The 25,158-nt window shown below is 53.6% G+C and overlaps 1 protein-coding gene and 1 long non-coding RNA gene across 9 annotated transcripts in view; one reads left to right on the top strand and one right to left on the bottom strand.

Moving 5' to 3' along the window:
* Shisal1 (shisa like 1) overlaps positions 1-25,158 on the top strand; it is a 103,658-nt gene that overhangs the window by 39,901 nt on the left and 38,599 nt on the right. For 5 of the 8 annotated variants that reach the window (NM_001374163.1, NM_001163145.2, NM_001374162.1 and 2 more), the window contains exon 2: positions 22,728-22,823. In NM_001374163.1, coding sequence (NP_001361092.1) covers positions 22,760-22,823 — 64 coding nt within the window. In that variant the 5' untranslated portion in view covers positions 22,728-22,759. Of the gene's footprint in view, positions 1-891; positions 1,204-7,677; positions 7,816-22,727; positions 22,824-25,158 lie in introns of those variants that run through there. The other 3 variants (NM_001347543.2, XM_030248788.1, XM_006521443.4) reach the window with 2 other exon arrangements.
* Gm46527 lies at positions 1,150-12,144 on the bottom strand. The gene is made up of 3 exons (XR_001781727.2): positions 11,943-12,144; positions 11,702-11,823; positions 1,150-3,120 (listed from the first exon to the last, which is right to left on the bottom strand). It is a non-coding gene; the product is annotated as a predicted gene, 46527 (long non-coding RNA).

Here is a 25,158-nt window from a genome sequence, read left to right as displayed (position 1 = left end):
CCCTGGCTGTGCCAGCTGCCCCAGTCCTGCTGATGTTACCTCCATAGACACACTCATCAGCCCATTCCCTTCCTTTGAGGATATTCAGGGACCTTCTCTGGGTGGCTTGACTTAGCCTGTCCCAGGCAGGTTGGAGACACCTTGCCTTGGTAAGTGTTGGAGACACTGACAACTGAAGCTGGTGACCCCTGCCCTCCAGAGCCTATATTGGAGATAGGTAGATGTGGACACTGGAACTCTGAGCAGACAGGAAATGTCCCCTGGAGGTCCTTGAGGCCAAGGTTATCTAGCCGGAGATGGTGGGTACCACTCAGAGCCTGGAAGACAGGGTGCAGATGCTTCATAAAGTATGAACTTTCTCTGCGAGCCTCCCCCAGGCCAACTCCTGAGAGTCACCTCTGGGATCCCTTTTTTTGTCCACGGGAACACTCATCCATATATCTGTACTTTAAAGTAAGCCTAGTAAGCCTCAATGAATAGGGCACACAGGTCACCACGTGTGCAGCACCCTGTTTTCACCTTCGGGGAGGGGCGCTGAGCACCTCACAGCTCTCTGCACGGCAGACCTCAGCAGATATGGGCACACACACCTTGGAGAAGAGAGAAAGAGTCCTTACATGTTTCAAATGACACCTGTTTAACAGTGAATTAAGTTCTATGAGCCTGGGAGAGAAAAAAAAAATTATTTTTGTTGTTCACACTTCCATGGAAAACAAGACCAATCGTGGTCTCTTAAAAGCCAGCTCCCTAATCTGCTTATTCCTGCCTGGCAGCCTCTTAGGAACAGGGAGAGGGAAGGTTGGAGGAGGGACATAGCTGCCCTGGCTGAGAGCCCTGCTCTGAGCGTGGGCCTGGGAAAGTTCAACTCCTGTGCCAGGTTCCGAAGCTCCTGGATGAACGAGGGGCTCAGGATAAAATGTCATTTTCTTAGACATCAGCACAAATTAAAGGCAGATCCCTTCCAGCATCTCGTCCACGCTACCAGGCGTGCTTCAGCGGTGGATGGGGACTGCTTTACAGAGGCTTGTGGGAAACCTGCAGCTGGAACCCAGCTGAGAACACAAGCATAGTTAGCGTCCATTCACTCCCAGCTCCCAGAGCACCTTGCAAGCCGCTCGCTCAGAGCCAGGCTCAGAGCGGCAGAGAGAATTTGACCCACTTGCCTGGCTGTGTGCTGCGTAGACTGGAGGCAGGAGAACAGAGGTACCTGAGGGGGCCGGGAGGGCTGTTGGGAAAGGGAGCTTTAGCTGACTAGCTGGCATCTTGAAGGGTGTGCAGAAGGGATGCCCGGCAGAGGAGGCAAAGGACATTTCTGGAAGGAATGCTGTGTGTCCCACAGAGACCTGGCCCCAAAGTGACACCTTCAGGCTTGAATACATTCCTTTGTCACAATCTAGCCTGACACATGTCTGTTTCTTAGACCTCTGTGCCCATTGTCACCTGTCACCTTCAGACAGCCTGAAGCAGATCTCTGATTCTCTAAGGAAAGCTGAATTCAGAAAGCAAGAGGGAAGGTGGCTAGTTATAGTCAGATCTAGCATGACCCTGGACTGAGTGGCTCTGTAAGGGTTGGGGGCAGCATACAGGCTGTTGTTGAAACTCATTACTAAACTGAAAAGCTCCAGACACTGGCTCTGGGTCCCTCCTTCCTGGGCTGTGGCAGGGCCTGGGTCTTCAAGGATGTGGGGCCTGAGGCTGCCTGAGTCCTACTCTCTGCACACCTGGAAACAGGCTGATGGAGGCTTTGTGAATCCAGCAGGCAGGCTGGCATCCTCGATGGCCCCTGTCAGCACAGCAGGAAGCCCCCACAGCATCACCTTGTTTGTTCCACTGTGGTGTTTAGATGGTTCAGGCTTCTGGGAGCAGGTCCGGGATGTGACATTCCTGGGTGTAACTGCCTGGAATTGGAGCCCTTTTGGGACTGAGCCCAGCTGCTGTGCTGGGGCCTGTCACCAAGGCAACGAGCCCTGGGAGTCACAGAGGCTGTACTGGGCTCCATTCTGGACAAGTGTCTCTTCTGCATGCTTGCTCATTGGGGGACCTTGGGTAAGTTATGTGGCCCTGCAGCCTCAGTTTCTTCTCCTGAAAAATGGGTGACTGTTTAGAATGCATTGGTTGTTGCCTTAAATGCCCAAGCCAGAGCTTTCAGAAGCCCTACTCTGTGATGTAAACTGGTTACTCTGTTGTCATGGCTGCCTGGACATTGAGGAGACCTGGAGAAACAGCATTGTGGACCCCTGCAGCAGGGGGTATTCACAATGGTAACTAGAATGTCTGCAGAAGGATATTGAAGCCCAGAGTCATTCCTGTCACAGCACAATGGCGACTGCCCAGCAGGGGGATGAAGAGGCAGTGAGGGACTGGGGCTCTGTTCCAACCCCACCCCTGCCAGCCAGCCAGGGACCTTGCGCTTTCTTCTGAGCTCCAGTGTCTTCAAATTCTGGTGGATCCGTATGAGCACAGTGACAACTGTCACATGCATGCAGAGAGGGTGGAGGCGGGGGCTGTAGCATTCTGAGTCCCCCACCAGTTCCTTCCATGGCTCCTCCATCCCACCCCACCTCTGACTGTCTCTGGCCTTCAATTTCCGGGGTTCTGGTGGGATTTAGGTGGCTCATTACACACTGTCATAGGATGACATAAATACCACAGAAGCCAGGACAGGGCTAGCCTTCTCTATTCTAGATGGAGAAGCCTTCTGCTTCTGCTTAGACACAGCAGGTTGGACAAGTTTGCTCTGACTGAAGGGAGATAGAAATGGCAAAGTGAATGAATGGTGGATGAATGAATGAATGGATCCTGGCAGGAGAAGCACTACAGCTTCATGTCAGGGCATCCCAGGGAAACTTCAAACAGCTAGTGCAGAGAAGCAATACCCACTGTGTTTCTCCCTGTCATGATTTGTTCACTGGGTTGGTGGTCCAGCTTGGGGCCAGGTCCCTTGGCATTCCAGAGTTTAGTCCTGCAGCTGGGCAGCGCCACACTCAACTTGAACTTCCTGCCTCCCCGTTGCCTTGGAGTGGCTCTGACTCTCTTCTCCCCATCACGCAAGAGGCCGCCTCGTGCTGTCTGCTCAGAGCCCTGGGAGCAGAAACAGTGTGTTCGAAGGGCAGGTGCCGCCTGCAAGGGAACAAAATCAGAGGAGGAGCCTGGGCTCAGAGCTGCAGTGATGGGGGCAGGGGAGGCTCAGGAGCATCAACGCATAACACAGCTATGAAGGCCACACAGCCCTTAATGCTGGTTCTGTCTCAAGAGCCCAGGGGGCAGAATAAAGACAGGATGGCTGAAATCAGGGATGCTGAAAGGCATCCACAGGGCTGGACAGCCTAGCCAGCTGCCCTGGGCCCCAGTGGTTGGGAGAACTTCTTCCTAACCACAGCCCTATTCTGCCATTCTGAAAACAGTAGGTCCCAGCAAAGAGGCTTTCTAAAGCAGGACTCACTGAGCCCAGCCAGTTTCCCTCTCCCACCTGCAGGAGGATGCCTTGGTCAGCTAGTGAAGAAGGAGAATGGTCTCTGCCCTGGGCCCAGCCCTCAGCATGCTGGCCTCACTCAGTGTTCTTTCACCTCTCTACCTCAGTTCCCTTCTCTGTAAAATGGGTCCACATTAGATTGCTGAAGGCACAGGTCCATTCATTACCTCCTGTTATCTAAATGCCTGGGACAGCAAGAGAAGGTAACCAGCCCAGAGGAAGGACGGGTCTGTATGAGAGGTATGGAACCCTGCTCTGGAGGGGAGGGGAGTCTGACTTTTCTGGAGTGTATGACAACTGAGGAACGGCTGTAACACTGAAGCCTGGTTTCAATGGCTAGAGGCAAGACAGGGAAGTAGGACTGGGAGGGCCAGTTGTCCCACGTGTCATGAGTTCTTCTGATCTGACTGATCTCTTGGGCTTGCCCCATGGAGTCAGAGCCTCTGGTGCAGATGGGACAGTCACCTTCTCTGTCCTGGGATGTGACTGCTTTGTGAGGAAACTCTCAAATGCTGGGCATGACAGACACGGAGCAACTCTGTCTAGCAGTGGTGGGGGCATCAAGGAGGCCTGCCTGGAAGAGGTTGCAACCCAGGTTGCTGGTGAGACTAGAGAGGCAAATGGAACAACAGTAAAGCATTGAGGAATGAGTAGGAGACTCTCTCTACATTGTGACCTGGCTATCCCTGAGCATCCATGGAAAGGTGAATGGAGGTGGGGGGGGCGGGCATAAAACTCCTACCCCAGCTTTGCATCACAGAGCTCTAGTTTCACCCTGGAGACTTAGAATGACTCAAACACCCCCAGCACCCGCTGCTGTGCCCAGAGCAGACATTACTAATCAATCCAAACTGGCAGGACAGGTAACCCAGGCTTCTGTGCAATATGGTCTTGTTAATCCCTAAGAGGGCACATAGCTACCCTGCCTGCTGTGGGCACTGGGACCACAGCGCTGCCATGGTCCTTCGTGTCTGTAGCTCAGCCCCACACTTACAGTGCTCTCCTGGACAAGGGAGTTGGAGGGTGTGGCTCCACGGCCCGAGGCCTAGAGCGTCCTGTCCTTCCTTGGGCAACAGAAATAGTCAGTCAGGGACATCATGTTGTTATGGGTCCCTAGGCAAGGGTGCCCCTGTGGAATGTAGAACCTTCCCTTCTGGAGCTGGTCCCTCACCTGTCACCTACAGGTCCCAGGTCCCAGGATGATCCCAGACAGCCTTGGGTGTTGGTCTAAACCCTGGCTAAAAGCGGAGGGGAGAGAATGTCACCAGGAGAGAGACCAGCCAAAGGCGTGCGACTTCTCTCCTGAAATCCAAACAATCGGACAATCTGTTCGGGATCGATTTAGAAGCAGCAGAGTGAAAAAAAAAATCAGCAAATACAGTGTGAAAGCTATTTTCTCTCCCTCCGGCACGGCTGGGAAGCGGCTGGGCTGGAGTTTATTTGTAACCTGGCCAAGGCTAGCCAGGCCTCTCCCCTCCCTGTAGCTCACTCATGCCCTCCCTGCCCACAGCTGCCTCCTCTACACCCAATTCCAGCTGGACACCTGGGGGGCTCTCTGAGTGACATCAGCCTGCTTCAGCCTCGGGAAGTCATAGCCGTAGAGACAGCCATAGGCTTTGTGTTCCTCAGTCACCTGGTGGGGGTAGCTAACAAAAAAAGCATGTACATCCCCTGGCCCTCCATTGACCCAAGGCCCTGTACACCAGGGCCTCAGGATGGCACGCGATCTCCAAGACTAGTCTGGCATGCTTCCCCAGGCCCTGTGCTGGGGTCATATGTAGTAGCTGTTCAGTAAATGGTTCTAAGCTGAATGGTGAATGGAAGGACAAGGGGAGGGAAGGAAAGACAAAAAAGGAAGCTTTGATTCAAGGGTCTGCTTCTGGTCACACTGTTCCTGGCACGGGGTGGCACTGAAGCCAGGTGAGCCTCCAGTGCCTCATCTCTGGGGCCAGGAGGCAGGCCTTGAGGGTTTAGAGCCTCTGTGTCTATGACTACTTTTTCTGGGGCACATGGGGCATCCCATTCTCAATTACCCCATAGTTGGCATCTGATCTGAGCCACAAGCTAATTAAAGTGACCAAATAAAGAGCCAGAAAGTTGACACTTCCTTGGTGGCCTGAGTGGTCCCCCACACCCCCCAAGAGGTCTCAAGGGCTATAGAGAGCCGGTGTCTGCAGGTGTCTATAGGCACCTCTGGGCATTGGGAACACTAGTTCAAATGTTTCCGCTCTTTCTTTGGTCGTAGGGATGGGAGGGGATTCCTGGTGACCAAAGCTGGTTGGTTTTGGGACACAGGGGTTAAGTTAATCTCCCCTAGACCCCATTTTCCCTCTAAAGCCCCAAGCCAAGAGCCAAAGCTCAGAAATATTCTGAACTGTGGAGATCAGACAAGCTTAGGTGTAAGTCCCAGGAGCTTGACTGCTGTGTGATCTTAGGCAAGCAGGGCTGTCTCTCTGGGCTTAGTTTTCTCTTCTGAAAACTGAGAATATTTAATGGGCCAAGGCTTTTGGAGCTGGGTACACAGTAGGTGCTCAGGGCAGTCTTTCCCTCTTGGTTCCACTGTTAACTGGTCCCACTGGAAGTCGTTAAACCTCTGCCTGATTCTAAGGATTCTAGTCTCTGAGACAAGGAGATAAACGTTTCCCCAGAAGGCCATAAGATCAATGTCCGAGCACAGGAAGCCTTTGGGCCTCCAGTATCTGAGTTCCCACCCTGAGCCACTCAGGTGTCGCTTGGATTTGCTGGACTTGCTGGGGTCAGTATAGAGACACCCTGTGCCCAGAGTCTGAGATGTGGCTCCAGTTCCTGTCTGCCACAGGGGATCTGCCACAGAGTCCTGAAAGTGTCACTGTCTCAGATCAGGCCTGTGGCCTCCTCTGAGGCTCACGAGTGGCCCTGGCCACTCCTCGCTTTCCTTGAGCACACACAGAGGCCGGCAGGGAGAGGGACAACTCCGAGGTCAAAACACACCCTCAAGCCTCCCCCATCAGGCCATCAAGCCTCCCCCATCAGGCCAGAATTGGCACCCTATGTAAAGACAAAGTCATGTGTGTAGGGTCCTTCCTCCCAGATGGATTTGGCTTTGTCCTCAGTGACTGTAGCTGTCTGTGGCCACCCTCTGCAGGCATGCCCCCATCCCACCCCAAATCCCCTCCCGTTGCTGATTCTCCTTGGGTTTTTTTTTTTTTTCAGACTAAGCTCTTTCACAAAAGCCTCTGATCTTACCTCCCCAGTGGAGGAAGCTCTGAGCCCAGAGTCCTCCCGAAAGCAGTGCTAATTAGACCCCCAAAACGCTTGTGTTTACACAAACATCAACTGAGACCACAAGACATGGCAATTTCCTCTCCATAACCAGACATTTTCCAGCTGGGAAAGGGCAGACTTCCTAGGGTGGGCCAGGGAGAGACATTTCCCTCTGAGTGTGCATGACGGGGGCTCTGTCCCCCAGGTCCCCGCCCAGGATAAGCCTCCAAGGTGAGCTTCTATCTTAGTTTGCTTTCTATTGCTGTGATAAAACATAAAGCTGAAGCCAGGCGTGGTGGCGCACGCCTTTAATCCCAGCACTCGGGAAGCAGAGGCAGGCAGATTTCTGAGTTCGAGGCCAGCTTTGTCTACAAAGTTAGTTCCCGGACAGCCAGGGCTACACAGAGAAACTCTGTCTTAAAAAAACCAAAAACCCAAAAAATCAAAAAAACCAAAAACCCAAAAAATCAAAAAAACCAAACCAAAACAAAAAAAATCCATGAAGCTGAACCAACATGATGAAGAAACGCTTTTTTTTTTTTTTTCTGGGGTGTGTGTGTGTGTCTGTGTGTGTCTGTGTGTGTGTGTGTGTGTGTGTGTGTGTGTGTGTGTGTGTGTGTGTGTGACACACCCCAAGTCACACTCCTGAAGGAGGTCAGGGCAGGGCTCAAGGCAGGAACCTGGAAACAGGAACAGAAGCAGAGGCCATGTAGGAACTCTGCTTATTGGGTTATTCCTCACGACTTGCTCATCCTGCTTTCTTTCTTTTTTAAAACATGTATTTATTCATTTAATGTATATGAATACACTGTTGCTGTCTTCAGACACACCACAAGAGGGCATCAGATCCCATTATAGGTGGTTGTGAGCCACCATGTGGTTGCTGGGAATTGAACTCAGGACCTTTGGAAGAGCAGTCAGTGCTCTTAACTGCTAAGCCTTCATCCTGCTTTCTTATACAGCCTAAGACCACCTGCCCAGGAGAGGTATTGCACACTGTGAGCTGGGCCCTCCCACATCAATCACCATTCCAGAAAATTTACCACAGACATGCCCACAGGCCACTCTGATGGAAGCCTTCTCTCAGCTGATATTCCCAGGTAACTCTGGCTTGTGTGGAGTTGATGAAAATCTAACAGGCGTGGCCTCTAAGATGTTTCCCTAAGGTGAGTCCCCTCTCCAAATAAACTCACCAGCTATTCCCCCAAGGTGAGCTCTTCTCAAGGTGCGTGCCCTAAGGATGTGTGGGTTGCTGAATGTCCCATCATCCCCTCCTGGCATCTTGGGCAGTGGTGGGAGGGGCAGGCCCAGTGCCCTCAGGGGGATGCTGTATTGACGTTCTTGTGCCAGTGCGATTAGATCTCTCCTCTCCATTGGTGGTGCAGGGTTGGGGCTGAGAAGACAGTGAAGGAGGAGTTCATAGCTGGTGTGAGGGCGCAGGAGAGGGAACTCACGGGGCAGGGGTGCTAGGATCTGACCTAGGAGGAGGCACAGGTAGAAGATAGCTCTTGGGAGCCACGGATCTTCCACTTCTAGGCAAGACAATCAGAGGTTTGGTCTGATCCGGAGGGAGGCTCTCAACTAGAACCAGTGACTCCAGCCATGCCTGGGTAAGGAGACATGAGGGCCCTATGTGGTAGGGTCAGACAGGACACTTGGGTCTTAGCTGGTGTTTCTTTGGGGGGCCATAACTGGAAGAGTCCTTTACCTACTTTACAGCCCCCACTCCCCTCAGCCCAGTGACTCATCTTGGGGTGACAGGCAGATCAGGGAGGTAGCAGTCCAAGATAGAGGAGTTTGGGGGGTTGGACTGGTGAGGAATAATTTTGGGGTCTTTGACTCATTTGGGGTTCCAGGGATTGCAAGGTTGCAAGCCAGCAGGGAGAGACTTTTGCCTGCTTAGATCTGGGCTGGTAAGAGCTTACACGTGCTCACCAAGGGGCTCAAGAGCCACTCTCTGCAGCCCTTGGGAGTGCCTGGTCCTCTCCGAGCTCAGCCATGCCTCTGAAAGCCATCCTGGATGATAGTTAATGAGGACAGGTAGGCCTGTCCCACTAAAGCCTGTGGCTATGTCATAGGTCAGGCCTGGAGCCACTGCCACCATTGAGAAGAGCATTCAAGCCTTGCCTGGCTCATGGTGGCTGTTTGGGTGCCAATTTTGGGGAGCGTGCGTGGGGTTCATTAATTCCAGTCACCGACCAGGTTGGGGGGGGGCAGAAGTGTGAGTGGCCACAGTCATCCAGGCCAGCTAAGAGACTGACTGTGACTGTTAGAGAGAGGGGCTCTGCCGTCTCTATGGCGGCGGTCCTATTTGCATAAATTTGAAGTTGATTGGCCTAGAGGCAACTTCACTTTATCATAGATGACAAGCTTCTGGTTGGAACAGCAGCCACTGTCAATTAGCTGCCTTGGTGACTTGGTTTGTTATGGTTGGCATTGTCGTTCCTTCCCACATCCCCTCCCGGTCTCTCTCTGGATTCAGTGTGGTCTCCCATGGGTACTCCAGCCTAGGACAGTTTAACCCTGCAGATACTGGGAACGGTTAGCAAGTAGCCAGGTAGGCAGAGTGGACCAATCCAGAGCCTGCACTTTAACCAGCTCCCAGGAGAGGAAGGCTTGCCGGGCCAGGGGTAGCCTGGGGACTTGCAAACTTGGGCTGATGGTTTGTGATAATAAAGCTACATTGAACACAGCATCTGCCTTTCCCTAGCTCTGTCTATGGCCACTTCTTGACTACAGCACTGACAGAGACCTAGGTGACCAACCCTCTACAGGAAGTCGCCCAGCCTCTGATTAGAACATTCCTGTTAGAGCTAGAGCAGGTCTAGGAACAGTGATATTGCCTTCCTGACCCATCCCTCATTATCTGCAACAGCCACACTGCTGTCTGGGGATCTGCTGTCCATACTGCAACAAAACACCTGAGACAATCAACTTAAAACAAGGAAAGGTTGTTTGGGCTTATCATTTTGGACCAGCAGCCCATGGTCAGTGACCTTTTTGCTTTGGGCCTCTAGTAAGGCAGAGCATCATGGTAGGAATGTATGGTAGGGGAACCTTCTGGCTGGAACAAAAGACAGTAAGAAGAAGGGCTGGAGTCTCAGCAGCCCTTTTACAAATGTCCTCACTAGGCCCTACCTCTTAACTAACTTCCACCTCCCAATAGTGCCAAGCAAGAGAAAAATCTTCAGTGCATGGATATTAAACTGTGGGACCTGAGTACCATCCCATTAGACAGATGGGAACACAGAGGCTCCTCATGTGCCCAAGGTCCCAAGCTGGTAAGCCATGCTCGTTAGCATCCACAGCACACTTCTCTTGCCCCAGAGCACCAGCCAGCCTGCTGGCCGGCCACTCCCATCTCTTGCCAGTCTGGATCCAACAAAGTCCTCTGCTAGGAATAGTGTCCCCTTCAGGCAGGTATTAGAATTACCTATATGGTCCTTCTAGGGATGTGGGCAAGGCATGTGATCCGGCACCAATAAGGGCTATTTTTTCCCCTCCTTCTAACAATCTGCAGAACTGGATTTCTGCTCCCAGCGTCTGTCCAGGTATCCACCCCCATGAGCTGTGAATTCTTGGAAGGCCAAGAAGAAGACTGGAACACAGGCTTCTCCCTTCCCCTGAGCTGAGAAGAACTATTTACAGAGGAAGGAGTGAGCTCCCAAGAGACCAAGTATTCCTTGGCCATTCGGTGGGGCTGCATAAGAGGTGACCTGGGCTCTGAGAGTGGAACCCCTCGTGTTAGACCAAAGCACTGAGATATGAAGTTACTGTTACATTTGTTACTGTTGGCCCTGGTTAATGGGTGAGGAAACCCAGACATGGGGTCTCTGACCAAAGAGTCTCCCAGAGGACAGGGTTCTGGGGCTCCCTTGAAGGAGGCTGAAAGTCACTAGGAAACAAGTCCTTCTTGGGGTAAGAACATCTGAGCCCGGCCCCCAGGAAGCATGACCTCAGTGAGAAGGATCCAGTGTCCCATGTGCCTGCCTGAGGAGGCATGGTCATTTATATTTTATTTTTAAGCTTGAGTGTACAACATGTGTGTGCGTGTGCGTGTGCGTGTGTGTGTGTGTGTGCATGTGTGTGTGTGTGTGTGTGCACGCGCGCGCGTGCATATGTCTGTGTAGGCCAGAGTTCCACATTGGTATTTTCCATCTTACGTTTGAGTTTGGGGTGATGGTTGGGGTGTCATTTGCTAACTCAGTCTGGTGCTTACCATTCAGCTGCACTGTCTGCTGAGCTCCAGGGGTCCCCCCATCTCTCCCTCCTCAGCATCGGGGTGACAGGCACCCGCTACTGCACTTGGCTTTTTACACGGGTGCTGGGGATCCAAAATTGTGTCCTTGTGCTCATGTGCGTGACAAAGCACTTTACCCACTGAGCTGTCTCCCCAAAACCTCCTTTTGGTTTTCATGTAGGGATTTTCTCTCTTGCTCTATGTTTTATTTGAGGGACCTAGACCATGGAATTAGATCTATTGCTGTCCCTGGCTTCTAGCTTTTTGCTACCTAAATCCGTGTGGTGGCTTTGATAGGTACCCATTTGTTGTTGGTCAGTGATAGCACAAATATCCCTGTCTGTCTTCACCAGGGCCATCTGCCAGCTGCTGCATGTCCCACAGAGTCCCCCATTCTCCCCCGAGGGCTTTGTCACAGCCTGATGTATTCAGATACATCTAGTAGCTATGCATTTTAGAGCTCTCTCCAGCCTTGTAAAAGAGTGTCAATCTGAATTCAGCTTGGGGAATATAAGCATCTCCTCTGGCTTTGCATGGCTGGGGTGGCCTGTGAGATTCAGTGCAACCACTCTTTGCCTTGAGGGGTCGCCTGCTTTTGGCCATCATTAGACACAGTTTGATCTTTTGACCTTTGGTCTATTTCCAGGTCTCTTTCTTTCAAACAGTGCCACTGTGACACCATCCTAGAACCTGGTACCCCTGAACCAGTGGGGCCTCTGCTCAGCCAAGAAGGGTGTTAGCCATACCTGGTGTCTGGGTGGGTAGAGGGGGAAGGACCCAGGGTGTAATACGGCGAGCCTCCCTGACTGGCTCCTCCTGGGGCTCTTTGAGCGGCTGGCATGCGACTGGTTTCTGTGTGGCTCCGAATCTGTCGAGGGGGAAGAAGAAGATCCTAATGAGGTTATCAACTTTGTACCACCATGGTCCTCAAAGGACAGTGACAAAAGCATTCAGGTGGCCCAAGTTCAGAAAGGCAAAGGGACTAACCCAGAGCAGCAGAGCTAAGAAGTGGCAGAGCTGAAACTTGAACCTGTGTTCAGACTCTGAGCTCAGAGCCCTTCCTGCACCATGTCAGCTGCTTAGGTTGTAGTCTCAGCTTTGTCACAAGCTAACTGGGCACACACACACACACACACACACACACACACACACACACACACACGCACACATACACCCTGTGCTCCCTCTTGTACACTGATAATCAGTGCAGCACCCCTAGCCTTAAGGATGATGTAACCTTCCAGTCCCTACCACAAGGCTGCCACATGGGTGCCCTACATGGCACCCAGTCCTCTGGGCTGCCACGGTCCATCTGGATTATGGCTAGATAAGGGCACACAGACCCAAGTGTGCTGCCTGCCAGAATGGATAAAAAAGGTTTATCTCCGGCCTGGCTCAGGAGGGTGGATTCCAGGGGCAGCGGGCGGGAGTGCAGGGAGCTGGCCTCCTTTATGGCCTGGCTCTTAATGCCACCCAGAAGCTGCAGTGCAGGCTGCTGTAGGAATGCCAGCCCAGGGCAGGCAGGGGGCTGAGCCACACAGATCCGGTGTGGGAGATGTTGTGAGGAGAGACAGGCAGGGTCCAGGGTTGTGCCCAACCTGAAGTATCTCAAAGAGCAGGGAAGCGTGGCTCTCCCTGCAGACAGGACATACATAAGCCCCTCAGGCCTGGCCATGTCCTTGCTGTGTGACTTTGGGCTTGTGCTGACCTTTTCTGTGCCTCAATGTCCTTATAGCAAGGGTCTAGAATGGAAGGTGATAGGAAGAGAGAGCTAGGTGAGAGACCAGAACCTGGTGCATGCTACAGCTACAGGCCTGAGGTGGAGGTAGGTTGAATGCTCCGTGAACCAGCAGGACATGGCCTTTACCCGGGGCAATGGGCTGGAGGGTGAGAGATGGCAGTCATTATGGAATCAGGACAGGGAGGGGCCAAGCCAATATGGAGTCAACCAGTGTTGACCGACTGCCTAGAGTCCCTGACATCTCTGGGCTCTGGAGACATTTGTCCTTGTTGCTGATGCTGAACTTATGTTTTTTTTTCCTGCATGCCTCAGGATAGTGAGGGTACAGGAGGTGTCCGCACAATGGTACCCTAATGCCTATCTGTCTTCTCGAAGCCAAGACCCAGGGGCAGATGTGTGCTGAGCCCCGGCACAGCTGGGACGTTTCCCTGGGCTTCTCATCTAAGAACTGACTCACTGGAAGCTGATCAGGCCCTGTGGGACAGTGAGCCCAGAGTCTGGCCTATGTAGAGTATGGTAAGGGGTCACCGGTGACATGTTCCTAGCCTCTGCATCTCTGGGAGCAGATGGAGTCCTTCCAGCACACACGAGGTGGGCGGGGTAGCAGGCTGGACTACTGGAAGCCTCTTTTGCCTATACAAGGCCTGACCCAGTCACTTGCCTTTGATGGGGTTTAGGGCTGATGGTGACTGCAGCAGCTGCAGGGGGTGGCAGCCAGTATATGCAGGTGTTTCTGGACCCTGCCTTACAGAACTCTGCAAATAGACACCTTATGGAAGTTTCCAGAAGGTGGTAAAGACAGATGGGGGGGGGTCATTAGTGGGAGCCTGGGTGCTCAGGGATAGAAGCCCTAAGGGAGCACAGATAGCTCGTGGCCTGCCTATATCCTAGTTCTGCCACACCTTGCTTTGTGACTTTGAGCTTCTGCTGACCCTCTCTCTGCCTCAATGCCTTAGTAGCAAGAGCCTAGCAATGGGGGGTGGGGGTGGGGGGTGGGGGGTGGGGAGGGAGGAGTGGCTGGGAAGAGAGAGCCAGGTGAGAGACCAGGGCCTGGTGTGTGCTGAAAGCCACAGGTCAGAGGTGGGGTAAGTTGGATGTTTTGTGGACCAGCCCAAGATGGTGATGGTGCGGGGGCGGGAGTGAGGGTGGGGCAATCGAGTTCTGACCCAGACCTTACCACGTCTTCAATCTCTTGACCACCTTTAGAAGCCCTGACCCTGATGACAACTGTCATTAGGCACGTGCACTGTTCCATGTGTTCCCCTTCCTACCCAGTGTCCAGGAGGGCTTTCTGTCCCTCTATGCCCACCCAGTAGGCTAACACAGTGGGAGCAAATCATGTCTCCAGGGGGCAGTGGATCATACCTACCTCAGGACCTTTGTATGACTGGACTCACTGGTGGCAGTGTGCCCTAGCATACAGACTCAGTCATTTCTGGTCTGATTCTGGCCTGCTTTACCTACCAGACCTCAACTTCTAGGGATTTCTACCTAGACCAGTCTGGGCCCTCCCTCTGCCATTAAGATTCCTGTTTAGCCCCCCTGTAGATCTGTGGTTCCCAGACTACTCTGAAACGCTGTGTGAAGGAGCGAATGAATGAATGAATGAATGAATGAATGAGTCAATCATTGCCTCATCTTCTCCTTAGACCCTTAGGATGGGTTGGCTGCCCCATTATGAGAAGAAACAGGCTCAGGGCCATAGCTCCTCTCCGTGGTGAAGGCCCCTGACACCGAGGAGGTCTTGGGAGAGAAACCAGACCACGCTCCGATAGGCAGTGGGTGTGCCCACCTTTCCTCCTGCCCATCTCTATAAAGAACATCCCTCAAGTCACAGCTCTTCCCAAGATCCTGGGGTTTCTAATGCTGGTTCCCTTCCTCTAAGCAGCTGGTTGCTGGGAGGCCTGAGGCAGAGGCTGACCATACTGAAAAGACCAAGGGTCATCTCACTCAGAATCTTCTTTTACCTGGAGCAGAGGGATCCCGAGGCACAATGGGGAGCTGATGGTGGTCCCCAAAAGAGAAGAACACCAGGGGCCTTCAGCAGGCCTGGAAAGCCACAGTTACCTGTTGCTACACTGCCTACTTCCTCAGGCCTTAGTTGCCTCTCCTATTAAATGGGATGTCAGTGGGGACCTGCCTTAAACATCTAGCAAGCGGCATGCACAGAACCGCTGACGGGTGGAACGTGGGGAGCCTCTGGAAGGGGCAGCCCTGCTTGGGTTCAGAACTTGTACCCTCTGGAGCCTGGTTGGCTGTGCGGTGGGGAGCCTTAAATGGGGATAAACTCTTCTCTGGAAGGGAGGGCCTAGGGAGACCAGAGGCGGTAACACTGCATTCTTCCCCAGTTAGACCAAGTGTTCAGAGCCTTCTCCTCTCCCTCACCTGACAGCGGCTCCTGGAGAAGATGGCTTCATACACACTGGGGTTCTGGGCCCTATGCCCGGTCCATCACTCCAAGCCAAGTGGCTCTGCAGAAGGAGATAGCCATTCTCACCATGCCTGTTTGGCCTCTCTTCTTCCTATGTAGAAGTTTCTCAAGTGTTGCCAATGTCCAAGCAGAGCGTCAGTAGGGTTCCTACTCTGCGGGAGTGCCTGAGGCTGCCAGCCTGGGAGAAGCTCATCACCAGCTAGCAGAGTGAAACGTAACGGGGGGTTGAGGAGAGGCTGAGCAGAGCCGGGCAGGGAGAGCTGGAGGGTCATCCGGCATGACCAGCACACGTTTGTTAAAGGGCAAGGAACCTCTCAGGACCTAATCTTTGCCTCGGGGAGCCATACCACCCATGAGCTCAGAGCCGTGCCTGATGCATCCACTGCCCTGCTATCTAGAGCCCTTCTGTCTAGCCTCACGGTGGTCCTCAAGGTGGGTGGCATGGGTCCAGTCACACGCCAGGAAACAGACCGGTGAAGCAACGATGCACCACCTCACGTAGCTAGTTCAGTGCCAAAGTATCCGTACTGGTGCAGAGAGACCACACGCCGACTCCAGTGTGAGTCCCTCTGTCGTGGGGGCCGAACAGTCTCAGATCAGCTTTTATGATGCACCACCCTACAGCTCTGGCACATCCCTAGGCCTCTCTGAGCTCTGAATTGTGGGTCTCACAGAAGGAGATTGGGCCAGATGGCGGTGCACATCCTTCATCCCAGCACTTGGGAGGCAGAGGCAGAGAGGCAGAGGCAGAGGCAGAGAGGCAGAGAGGCAGAGAGGCAGAGAGGCAGAGAGGCAGAGAGGCAGAGAGGCAGAGGCAGAGAGGCAGAGAGGCAGAGAGGCAGAGAGGCAGAGAGGCAGAGAGGCAGAGAGGCAGAGAGGCAGAGAGGCAGAGAGGCAGAGAGGCAGAGAGGCAGAGGCGGCAATCTCTGCAAGTTCAACGCTAGCCTGGTCTACAGAGTGAGTTCCAGGACAGCCAGGGCTACACAGAGAAACCCTGTCTAGGGTTAGGGGAGGAGATGATGACCTTAGCCAGCTTGCCACGAGTTTATAAGATGCCTACTATGAACCACACTCACTGCCCCACAAGACAAAGAGTCGATGCAAAGTGATCTGAACAAGATGAGCTGGGCTGGCACCAACAGGGATAGACACCCAGTAGCTGTCCTAGAGTATGGGGGGCTGGCCTGCCCCTGCCACTGCGGATCATGTATCCTGTGGCAGCTGGGTAGGTCACCTCTCCTGGCTCTTTCCCATCCATACTCTGGTTAACACTGTGAGGGAATGCACCGTTTTTCTTTGATCTGCCTTCAAACACTCAGTGACGTGTCCCAAGTCCCAGATACATGGTGTCCTAAAAACCAAAGCTCACACCCTCGACATCAAGCTGACGGCTGAGAATTTGAGTGACAACTGCCCCTGGTGACACATATACACAAGACTGTGAGCAGGCTATTGGGCATGGGGTACACATACACACGCCTCTGGGTTGTGGGTGGACAGGTGCATGCATGAGTGGGATATATATATATGTATATATATCTCAAGCAGTCATGAGGGCATATGCATTTTCTTGATGTGTGTGTCTGAATGCATGTGGACCTGATCCTATCAGCTGGCTCTGCAGCCTCACGCCCCAGTTTCTGGCATACAGACCCAGGCTTGACACTTATCTCCTGGTCTGTTAGTCCCTCCACGTGTACACAGGCTCTGGCACAGACAAGGATGGTGAGCCAAGGTGAGAGGGGAAGATGCTGAGCACTGTCCTAACACAGATGGATCCAGTCAGCTGCCACCTCTGATCCCCTGTTTGTTCCCTTGTTTATGCCTGGCCGTAGCACTGCTATCCGCAGGGAGACCTTGGAGGGCCTTGGCCTGGTGGAATTATTTATATGAACGCTAATGTCACCACCGCTATTAGTTTGGCCCAAGTTCAAACGCTAGCTCATCTCATGACTGCTTTAATGCCTGTCCCCACCAGGCCCTTCATCCATGGCCATGGGACTTTGTCTACCAGGTTTTCTTGAGTCCCTATGGCAGCTCATCAGATATTCATAGGATACCATGGCTGTTTCAGAGGCAAGATGACATTGGCCTGTGCCACATAGGCAGATCTGATAGGGACGTCCCAGATGGTTCAGAGGAGAGTGCCTGGGCATGGCAGGCTAGGACACAGGCAAGACTCTAGACCTCCCTGAGGGTACGCAGAGCAGTCCATCCTCCCCATAGCTCCTGGCTTCTTCGTGTGCTTTGGGGACTGGAATTGACCGGGGACTTGTCCTTGTGGCACCTGTCTGCAGAGAAGCAAGCTCCTGACTCCTCACTTCACTCTCAAGACAGTGTCAGGTGCCAGACATGGGGAAATAAAAGGGGTGAGAGAGATGACCTGTGTCCCACCAGAGCTCAGAGAGACTGGGCCGGTGGACTCGGTGGACTGCTGCACTCTCTCCATGACGTCGGGCGTCAGTCTGCAGGGGTGGAGAGGGAGCAGTCTGGGATCCTTGGGTCTCACAGAGTCCAAGGACGAGGTTCTAGCTCTTGGGCATCACAGGACGTCACTGGACCCCGAGGAAGAGCTGAGAATGGGTGGGGGCCCTGGGGTGGCAGTGGCCCCAGGCCAAAAGTAAAAAAGAGGGGTGGGGGAAGGTGCTGAGTAGTTTCCACACACATGGGCAAGAGTCCTTGGTACGGTCTTGCAGCTGGAAATGATGGAATGTCTTCCTTCAGGAGATTAGACGCGGCTCATTAGGGGAAGGCCTATTCCATTGCTCCAGCATGGCAAGTCTAGATAAAAGAAGGCAGTCCATGGTGTTAGAGTTTTATTGTAGAAAACAGAGAGAGGGAGAGAAAGTAGAGAAGTAGAGGCCGGCCATGGCCATTTGGAGAGAGAAGGGAAAGGGAGAAGGAGAGTGACAGGTGAGAGTAAGAGAACAAGAGGTTGAGAGAGAGAGGAGGGGCCAAACAGCCCCTCTTATAGTAGGCTGGGCTACCTTGTTGTTGCCAGGTAACTGTGGGGAAGAGCACACCTGGCTATTGCCAGGTAACTGTGGGGGTGGAGTCTGGACAGCCTACGTGACTGATGGCCACAGAACGATGGAGCTGGAACCTCGTGGTTGGAGCCTATGTCTGGGAGCATGGCAAAGGAACTTTCTGTCCCTTGCAGATTAATCTGCTGGGTCTCCGGGGTTTAAGCCTAGCTCAAACCAGAAAACAGGCTACCTTTCACGGTCCCACAAGACAGAACCCAAACCACGTGAGCTGCACCAGCCCCTGCCCAGACTAAGCATCTGGACACTTACGGTGGGCACCGTTTGGGGAGGCCCTGGAGGGGTGAGAATCAGGAAGGAAAGCTGCAAGTGAGCTCCAGCCTTTGAGTCTCTAGTCCTGGCTGCAGGGTGGCCTGGGGCTGGGGGCAGCAACTGTAAAGGTTCAGGGGAGCCACAGGCCCTGAAGGCAGAAATCTAAGCAGCAGGTGGTATGGGTGGTTAGGCGGAGCCAAGGCCCCAGGATGGAGCAAGGCCTTGATTTCTCAAGTGGGTGAGTGGTCCGGTGTGCTCTGTGGAATGGGGACCATGGCAGCCTGGGAGCTGTGTTGGTGGGTGGCACTCATACAGAGAACTAAAGGCGAGGACAGTGGCTGTGGCCGTGTGAGGGCTTGATGCTACAGGAAGAGACCCGAGGCAGCACAGTAATCCTGTGAGTTTGCACAGTTTCTATCTTTGCTCTAGGGCACCTAAGACAGAAGGTGGCTCTCCCAGTCACCAGAGATGTGGTTACAAGAGACGGCAGAGTCAGAAAGTAGCTCTAGGCAGAGTGGCTGGCCTTGAGGACTCTACCCGTAAGTCTGACCCTGACCCTCTAGGCCATCAAGATATCCTGCTCCTGCCCTGCAGGCTGGCACCAGGACTAATGACAGGCAACAGGGAGCCACTGAAGTTGCTGAGTGTCCAGGCCATTGATGAGGCCCTCCAGTATCTCCCTCTGATCCCACTGTCCCTTGCTCAGTGTGCCCTTGCCCTGCCGAGCCCTGCGGATGGGAAAGCAGATCCATTCTTGGCGATGGGGTCTCATCTGTCTCACCAAGGTCTGTTTCTCTTCATATGCCCTTCTTCCTCCCTTCCCAGCCTCGCCAAAATTCAATGTTTAAAAATAACCCTGAGTTCTTAGAGCAGCAGTCCCCGGCTGACCCACAGAGAGGGTGGGCCGTGGCAGTGCGTGCCGACCACGGTCCTGAACCCTGTCAAACCTCAGTCACTCTCAAATACTCAGGTCTTACTGTTGGTGGCAGAGCTACCATCTTAGGCAGTTGACCTTTTTTTTTTTTTCAAAGTGCCAGAACACACAGGGAGAAATCTCAGATGAGCCTATGCCTTGTGCTCCCCAGGGGGCCTCTCCAGGCTCCATGCTGTTTTGATGCTTGGAGGTAGAATGCTCTTTGCCTCTTGTCTCAGGGCTGTGTGGCTGTGTGAGATTAAGCAGTTCACACTATCTCTCTGAGCCTTTGCTTCCTCTCTGATGAACTGGTCTGTGTGTCTTGAGTTAGTGTGGACATTAGCCAAGGTAATATAGTTGTATGTAGAGTATAGCATGTCCCGTGATGACCCAGCCATCGTAAGGCAGCCACCTCTAGGCTTGTCACAGTCCCCAGAAGCAGGACAGACCTCTTTCAGTCCCTATCCCTCTCCAGTGCAGTGAAACCCAGCAGATGTCACTTTCTGCATGTCCCAGATCGGGGCATCTAACTGCGGTGCTCTCTCCCGACCAGGGATGAATGACAATCCTGGTCAGTTCTCTGAAGCCACACCCAGATGAAGGGTGAGCACTCAGTTGAACCATGGAGCTGAAAAACCATTGAGACCTTTGAAGGCTGGCTCACAGTCAGACCTGGCCACAGGGTCACTTACTATGGGCAGGACCTGATGGGCCACAGGCTAACGTGTACACAGCTGGCCCTGAGGATGGCATCATGCCACTATCCCAGAGATGCCTGAGGATCTGAGGCTGGGATCCTGTAGGGCTGGAACTCTCACAGGGCCTGGGAACCCCTAAGCTAAGCCCCCTGTTTGGGCCCTGCAGTCAGGCCCTAGCCCAGGTCCCTTCTGGCCTGGCCGAAGAATCCAGAAATGAGCCCTTTGGACTCCAGGAACCTCCCACCCACACCCGTTGGACAGTGACTTCCACCTCAGTGTGCTCAGTGCCAAACCCAGGGTCTGGTCTATCTTCAAAGTACTGGGATACACGAGTGTAAGTCTCAGAGGCAGCCAGTGGCATGCACTCTACAGAAGGCCTCACAGGCTGAGAATGCTGTTTCTCTATGGGAGGGAGAGTGTGGTCTAAGTCCATTTTGCCTCCTGTCTCAATGGTCAGCAGAGGGAGGAAAGCCTAGCAGGGGAGTAATTGGTGTCAGAAAAAGATGGGGTCTCATGGGTCTGGATTGAAGGGCAAGTTGAAATAAGGGCAGACTTCCTGGAGAGGGCTGTCCTTCTGTTAGCCCAAGATAGCAGGATCTAGATTCCCGCCAGTGTGAACAACAGCCTCAACATCAGCCAATAAACTGGGACTTTGCAGGGGCTGGAAACTGACCAGAGAGCTGAGGCCGATACTTCTTGCTCAAGCCCAGCAACTCTTAGATTCAGCGCCCTCTCACCCCCCTCTCCATACAGAGAAAGAAGTGGGGCAGCCCCCGCCTCACAGGGCCTCTCAAGCCCGGAGGAGGGGCTGGGCATCTGGAGACCCAGACAGCCTCTGGAGGCCTCCCCTTCCCTGCCTGAGTCTATAGGGTAAGGAGCCCTGAGGGATGTGGGCATCTCAGAGGCGCTTTTTCCTCGCAGTGCATTTTTCAGAGCTGACCCTGTGGGTTTCCACATGGAAATCCTTTCCTAAATGTTCTCAAAAGCCTTAATCTCCGTTCTTCCTCCCAGGAGGGCCAGGGGCGGGAGGCCAAGCGCAGAGCAATTAAGCAGCTTAGGGCTCTGGAGGAAATGGAAAGGCAAGTAGGGTACAGAGGAGTCCTCCCCGGGGCTAGAGGAGTCCTCCCTGGGGCTATAGTAGCTGTGCCACCATCAGGACTCAGTGGTGAGCTTTGGTGACATTTGTGTGATAGTCAAGCTTGTCCTCTCCCTTGGACAAATTAAACTGCCCAAGATCAGCACCTGTCCCTAGAGGGACATACACATGTGCGTGCGCACGCACGCCCACACACCTCAAGGTTCAGGCTACTAAGAGAAGTGGGGCTCGTCACATCACATCTATGCCTGGCGTGGAGCGAGTTGTCAACCTCCGGATCCTCCCAATGGCCATCAGCCAACCCTGGCTCTCTGATGCTGATGGAAGCAGAGTACAGTGCTCCCTTGGTGACCAGGTGTCCCCTCTGTGACCAGGTGGAGAGTGTCTGTGTGGGCAAGCTCGTTGTATAAGGCTGAGCTAGGGTCTGGAACTGTGAGAGCTGAGAGAGGGGCACTTCTCTGTTGCCTGGCCATGGCCCTTCCCATGCTGAACTGTTTTATGGGAAGTGGACCTGGGCATTGTCCCAGACTGTCCTTGCTGTGGAGACACCGGAACCCTGAGAAGGGGCTATGGTCTGACCCGAAGGTAGCAGGGACCTGGGGGGAGGGGGGACATAATACAGCCAAGCTGGGGAGAGGCACAAAGTCTCCTACCTATGCATCATGTAGGCTGTGGTCACCAAGTTCTGGGTCTCTATTTCTATAGATGTGACTGTTCTGGGCACTTTTCATGAGTGACAGTGAGCTAGGTCACTCATGTTTATATTTCTGGGTCTGTCGTATTTCCACAAACACGATGGCTGACAGATTCTTCCATAGGGTAGATGGTTTCAGAGTCCCCCTTTCTGTTACTTATGCAGTACTGAGCACCGAACCCAGGACCTTTCCCATGCCAGCCAAGCACTCTACCACTCAGCTACATCCCCAGCTCATTGCTTTCCTTTTTAAGGCTGAGTAGTATTCCACTGTGTGTATACATGTGGTCTGTTTATCCCCTCTTGTCTGTGGAGACTTGGGTTATTTTAGCTGCTGTAAACAAAAAAGCTGTGGTTATGGGGCTGTGGGTACATGGTGGAGCCTCTGCTGTGGTGCGGTCCTGTAAGTGTTGTGGCTTCTGCTCTGGGACACACCATCAGGAAAGGCTTCCTTCTCCACTGCTTGCTTTCTATTTCATTGGCTGCTGTCCCTGGTGCCTAGAAGGGTAGCTAGGCCAGTGTGTACTTGCAGAAAGGTAAATGGAAGTCACCCTTAGAGACAGAGCAGGGAGGCAGGCTCCCTAGCCCTGAAATGGCAGAGGTAGAGGACTTGTCACCCCCCTCCTCCTGGACACTTTTGGATGGATGGTGATTTCACCACCTGAGCCACCGGCATCCTTTGATTAAGTCTCATTTTGCCGTGAAAAGCGAAGGAGGTGCCGGGGCTGCCGGGGGAAGGTCACTCATTCCAGAGAGGAAATTGGATGGAGGTGTTTGTTATCCTCCATTCTCCCGCCCCAGCTCCGCAAGCTCCTGCTGGCTGCTGCCTGTCTGCTGTCCCTCCTCTGAGGGTAACAAAGCAAGTGTGGGGAGACAGTTGCCGAGACTCTCTGTCTTACACAGGCAGCGCCGGACGGGTCAATGCCAGCCGGATGATGACCAGTTGTGGCCAGCGGTCCCGGAACGTGCTCGCAGTATTCTCCCTGTTGTTTCCTGCAGGTAAAACTTCTGTGGGGCTCGGGGGCTTGCGGGAGAGTGAAGGGGGGGTTGTCCCTTCCGGGATAGCAGCACGCCAACAGGGCAAGGGTCAGATGATGTTTTCCAGCCCTGAGATGAGCTGAGGTCCTTTGGATACTGCGGGGGGGGGGGGGGGGGGCAGTGGGGCTCCCAGGAGCCTGCAGTTCACGTTTGCTCCTCTAGTTCTCAGCCACAAGCTCCTGGTACTTGGGCTGACCCTGCATGCAAGCTTGGACTCACAGAAACCAAATCCTCCAGGCCTCCAAACTAGAGCTGAGCCAAGACCAGAGACAGCCCAGCATGGCCAGCCAGGACCCAGTCAGAGCCTGGCCCTTCACAAAGGCTCTCGTGGCACTATCTGTCTGTCTCACTCCTCCATCTCCGTATCTTTCTGCTACTTTGTATATTTTTCCCATCTCTGTGCATCTCTCTTATGTGCTCCCTCTGTTTTTCATATATCTCTTCCATATGTCTCAACATGTCTCTGTCTCTTTCTGTCTGTTGTGTGTGGCTCTGTCTCTCCTCTCTGCCCTTCCCCACACGGTGACCAAGCCACTGCTCAGAACTGGTGACTTCCTCCCCTTGTCCTTTGCTTGAGATGTAGTTTGGAGGGAGATTGCAATAGGACTCCCAGGAGAGCAGAGTAAAGACCATGCTGAGACAAAAGTCTAGGGCCATCACCTCCCCGGTTCTTCCCATGTGATGGGGACCCTGGTCCTCACCTCCCCAGCTCATTCCCATGTGAAGGCAGCCCCCTGCTATATGCTGTGTCTTTCTAGCTCTTCCCCATGTGGTAGAGGGCCCAGGTTCTCATTATTCTGGGTGTGAGGACCCAGTCATCTCTTATTACCACTGGGGACGGGGACTCAGAGGAGGCACGTGAGTGGTGGTCACACAGCTGAAAAAAGAGCTGACTCTGTCTGGGCCACCAGAGCTGGGGTTCACTAAGTGCTGGAGTGCTGGGACTCCCAAGAGCTGGAGACAGTGAACCTGCACCCACCGGTTTTCGGAGCTCCTTGAAGCCCCACCACAGGGATTCTAACCCTTCTCCAAAAAGGGGTCCCCAGCTCAGGGCTCCTCTGTCCCTGGAGAAGCAGCAGGGTCTCCCGGTCACTGGCTCATGACTAAGGCTAGAGCATCCAGGGACAGCTATGGGGTTGTGAATTAGGTCCTGGGAAGGACCTGCCAGTCTCACCCCTATGTCCACAATTGCCTCTGCCAAGGCCTGATGGCCCCCTGCTATTGACTGTGTTTCATAGGCAAGAGGCCAGTCCCAGAGCCAGGCTTGGTCTTTCTGATAGCACTCGAGGTGTGTCCATCGTTCTTAGGTGCCCATGCTGAGTACACAGAGCCACAGTAGGGCTTCAAGTCATGCAAGCGTCATGGGACGTGACTGCTGTCCTCTGCCTCTCAGAGGTGTGCAGTTGCTTTGCGGCAGTGGTTCCCCAGCCCAAGCCCCAGGGCATGGGTTTACCAGAATAGAACATGTTCCATGTTCCCTACCCTAGAGCTTTGAGCTATGTAGGGCTTCCATTCTGACTAGCATGCTTGGTGGGTCAAGACTCTGAGCCTCCCTTATCTCTTCTGTATGATAGGAGTAGATGGGACTCCGTGGTACGTCTCCCTAGGGCACCACACCAAGTGGTCTCTGTGTCCCTGGATAGGTTCTTCTCAAGATCAAGGGTGCACTGGAAGCTAGAGAGCCACTACCTCCCCACTGTGTCCACAGAAGGAGGAACTGTCCTTCAGGGAAGAGCCTTTGGAACCAGCCTAAGCACCAGCTCTCAGGGTGTTCCCGTCCCCTGTTCCCCCCCCCCCCCGCCAGCTGGCCTGCTGGGGTCCCCTGTGGTGGTGCTGTGTGGGCTGCAATCTAATAACCTCTCAGCCGACAGAGCTTCTTGTGGGAGCTCTAAGAAGCCAGGGCCTTTGTGCCTGCGATTTGCCTGTGCCAAGAAGCCCCTTTTCAGTGATACAAATTAGATACAGCGAGCCCTTTATGAAGATACTAATTAAGCCCGAGACAGCCGCTCTGCTTTTCCATTGTTGCTTTGTTCGAATTCGCTATCAGCTCATCCCTGCTTTGCCGGCGTCAGAGGAGGCTGAATAGGGGCCTCCGTCTGTGGGCCAGGGAGAGAGGAGAGAGGATCTCCGGCCAGCACAGCCGTCTCACTGTATGTGTGGCCCAGAGGAGACCTTGCTCAGGTCTAGGACACCAGCTTCTATAATGGAGTTACTACTTTCAATATAGGTGGAGCCTACCCAGGCCATGCGCTCCTTTGTGGCCTGACACCCAGGAAAGCCTGACTCACAACCAACC

This window comes from Mus musculus, chromosome 15 (assembly GCF_000001635.26).
Source record: "Mus musculus strain C57BL/6J chromosome 15, GRCm38.p6 C57BL/6J".
Taxonomy (NCBI): domain Eukaryota; kingdom Metazoa; phylum Chordata; class Mammalia; order Rodentia; family Muridae; genus Mus; species Mus musculus.
Note: the sequence above shows the minus strand (reverse complement) of the source record. Positions and strands in the feature narration are given on the sequence as shown.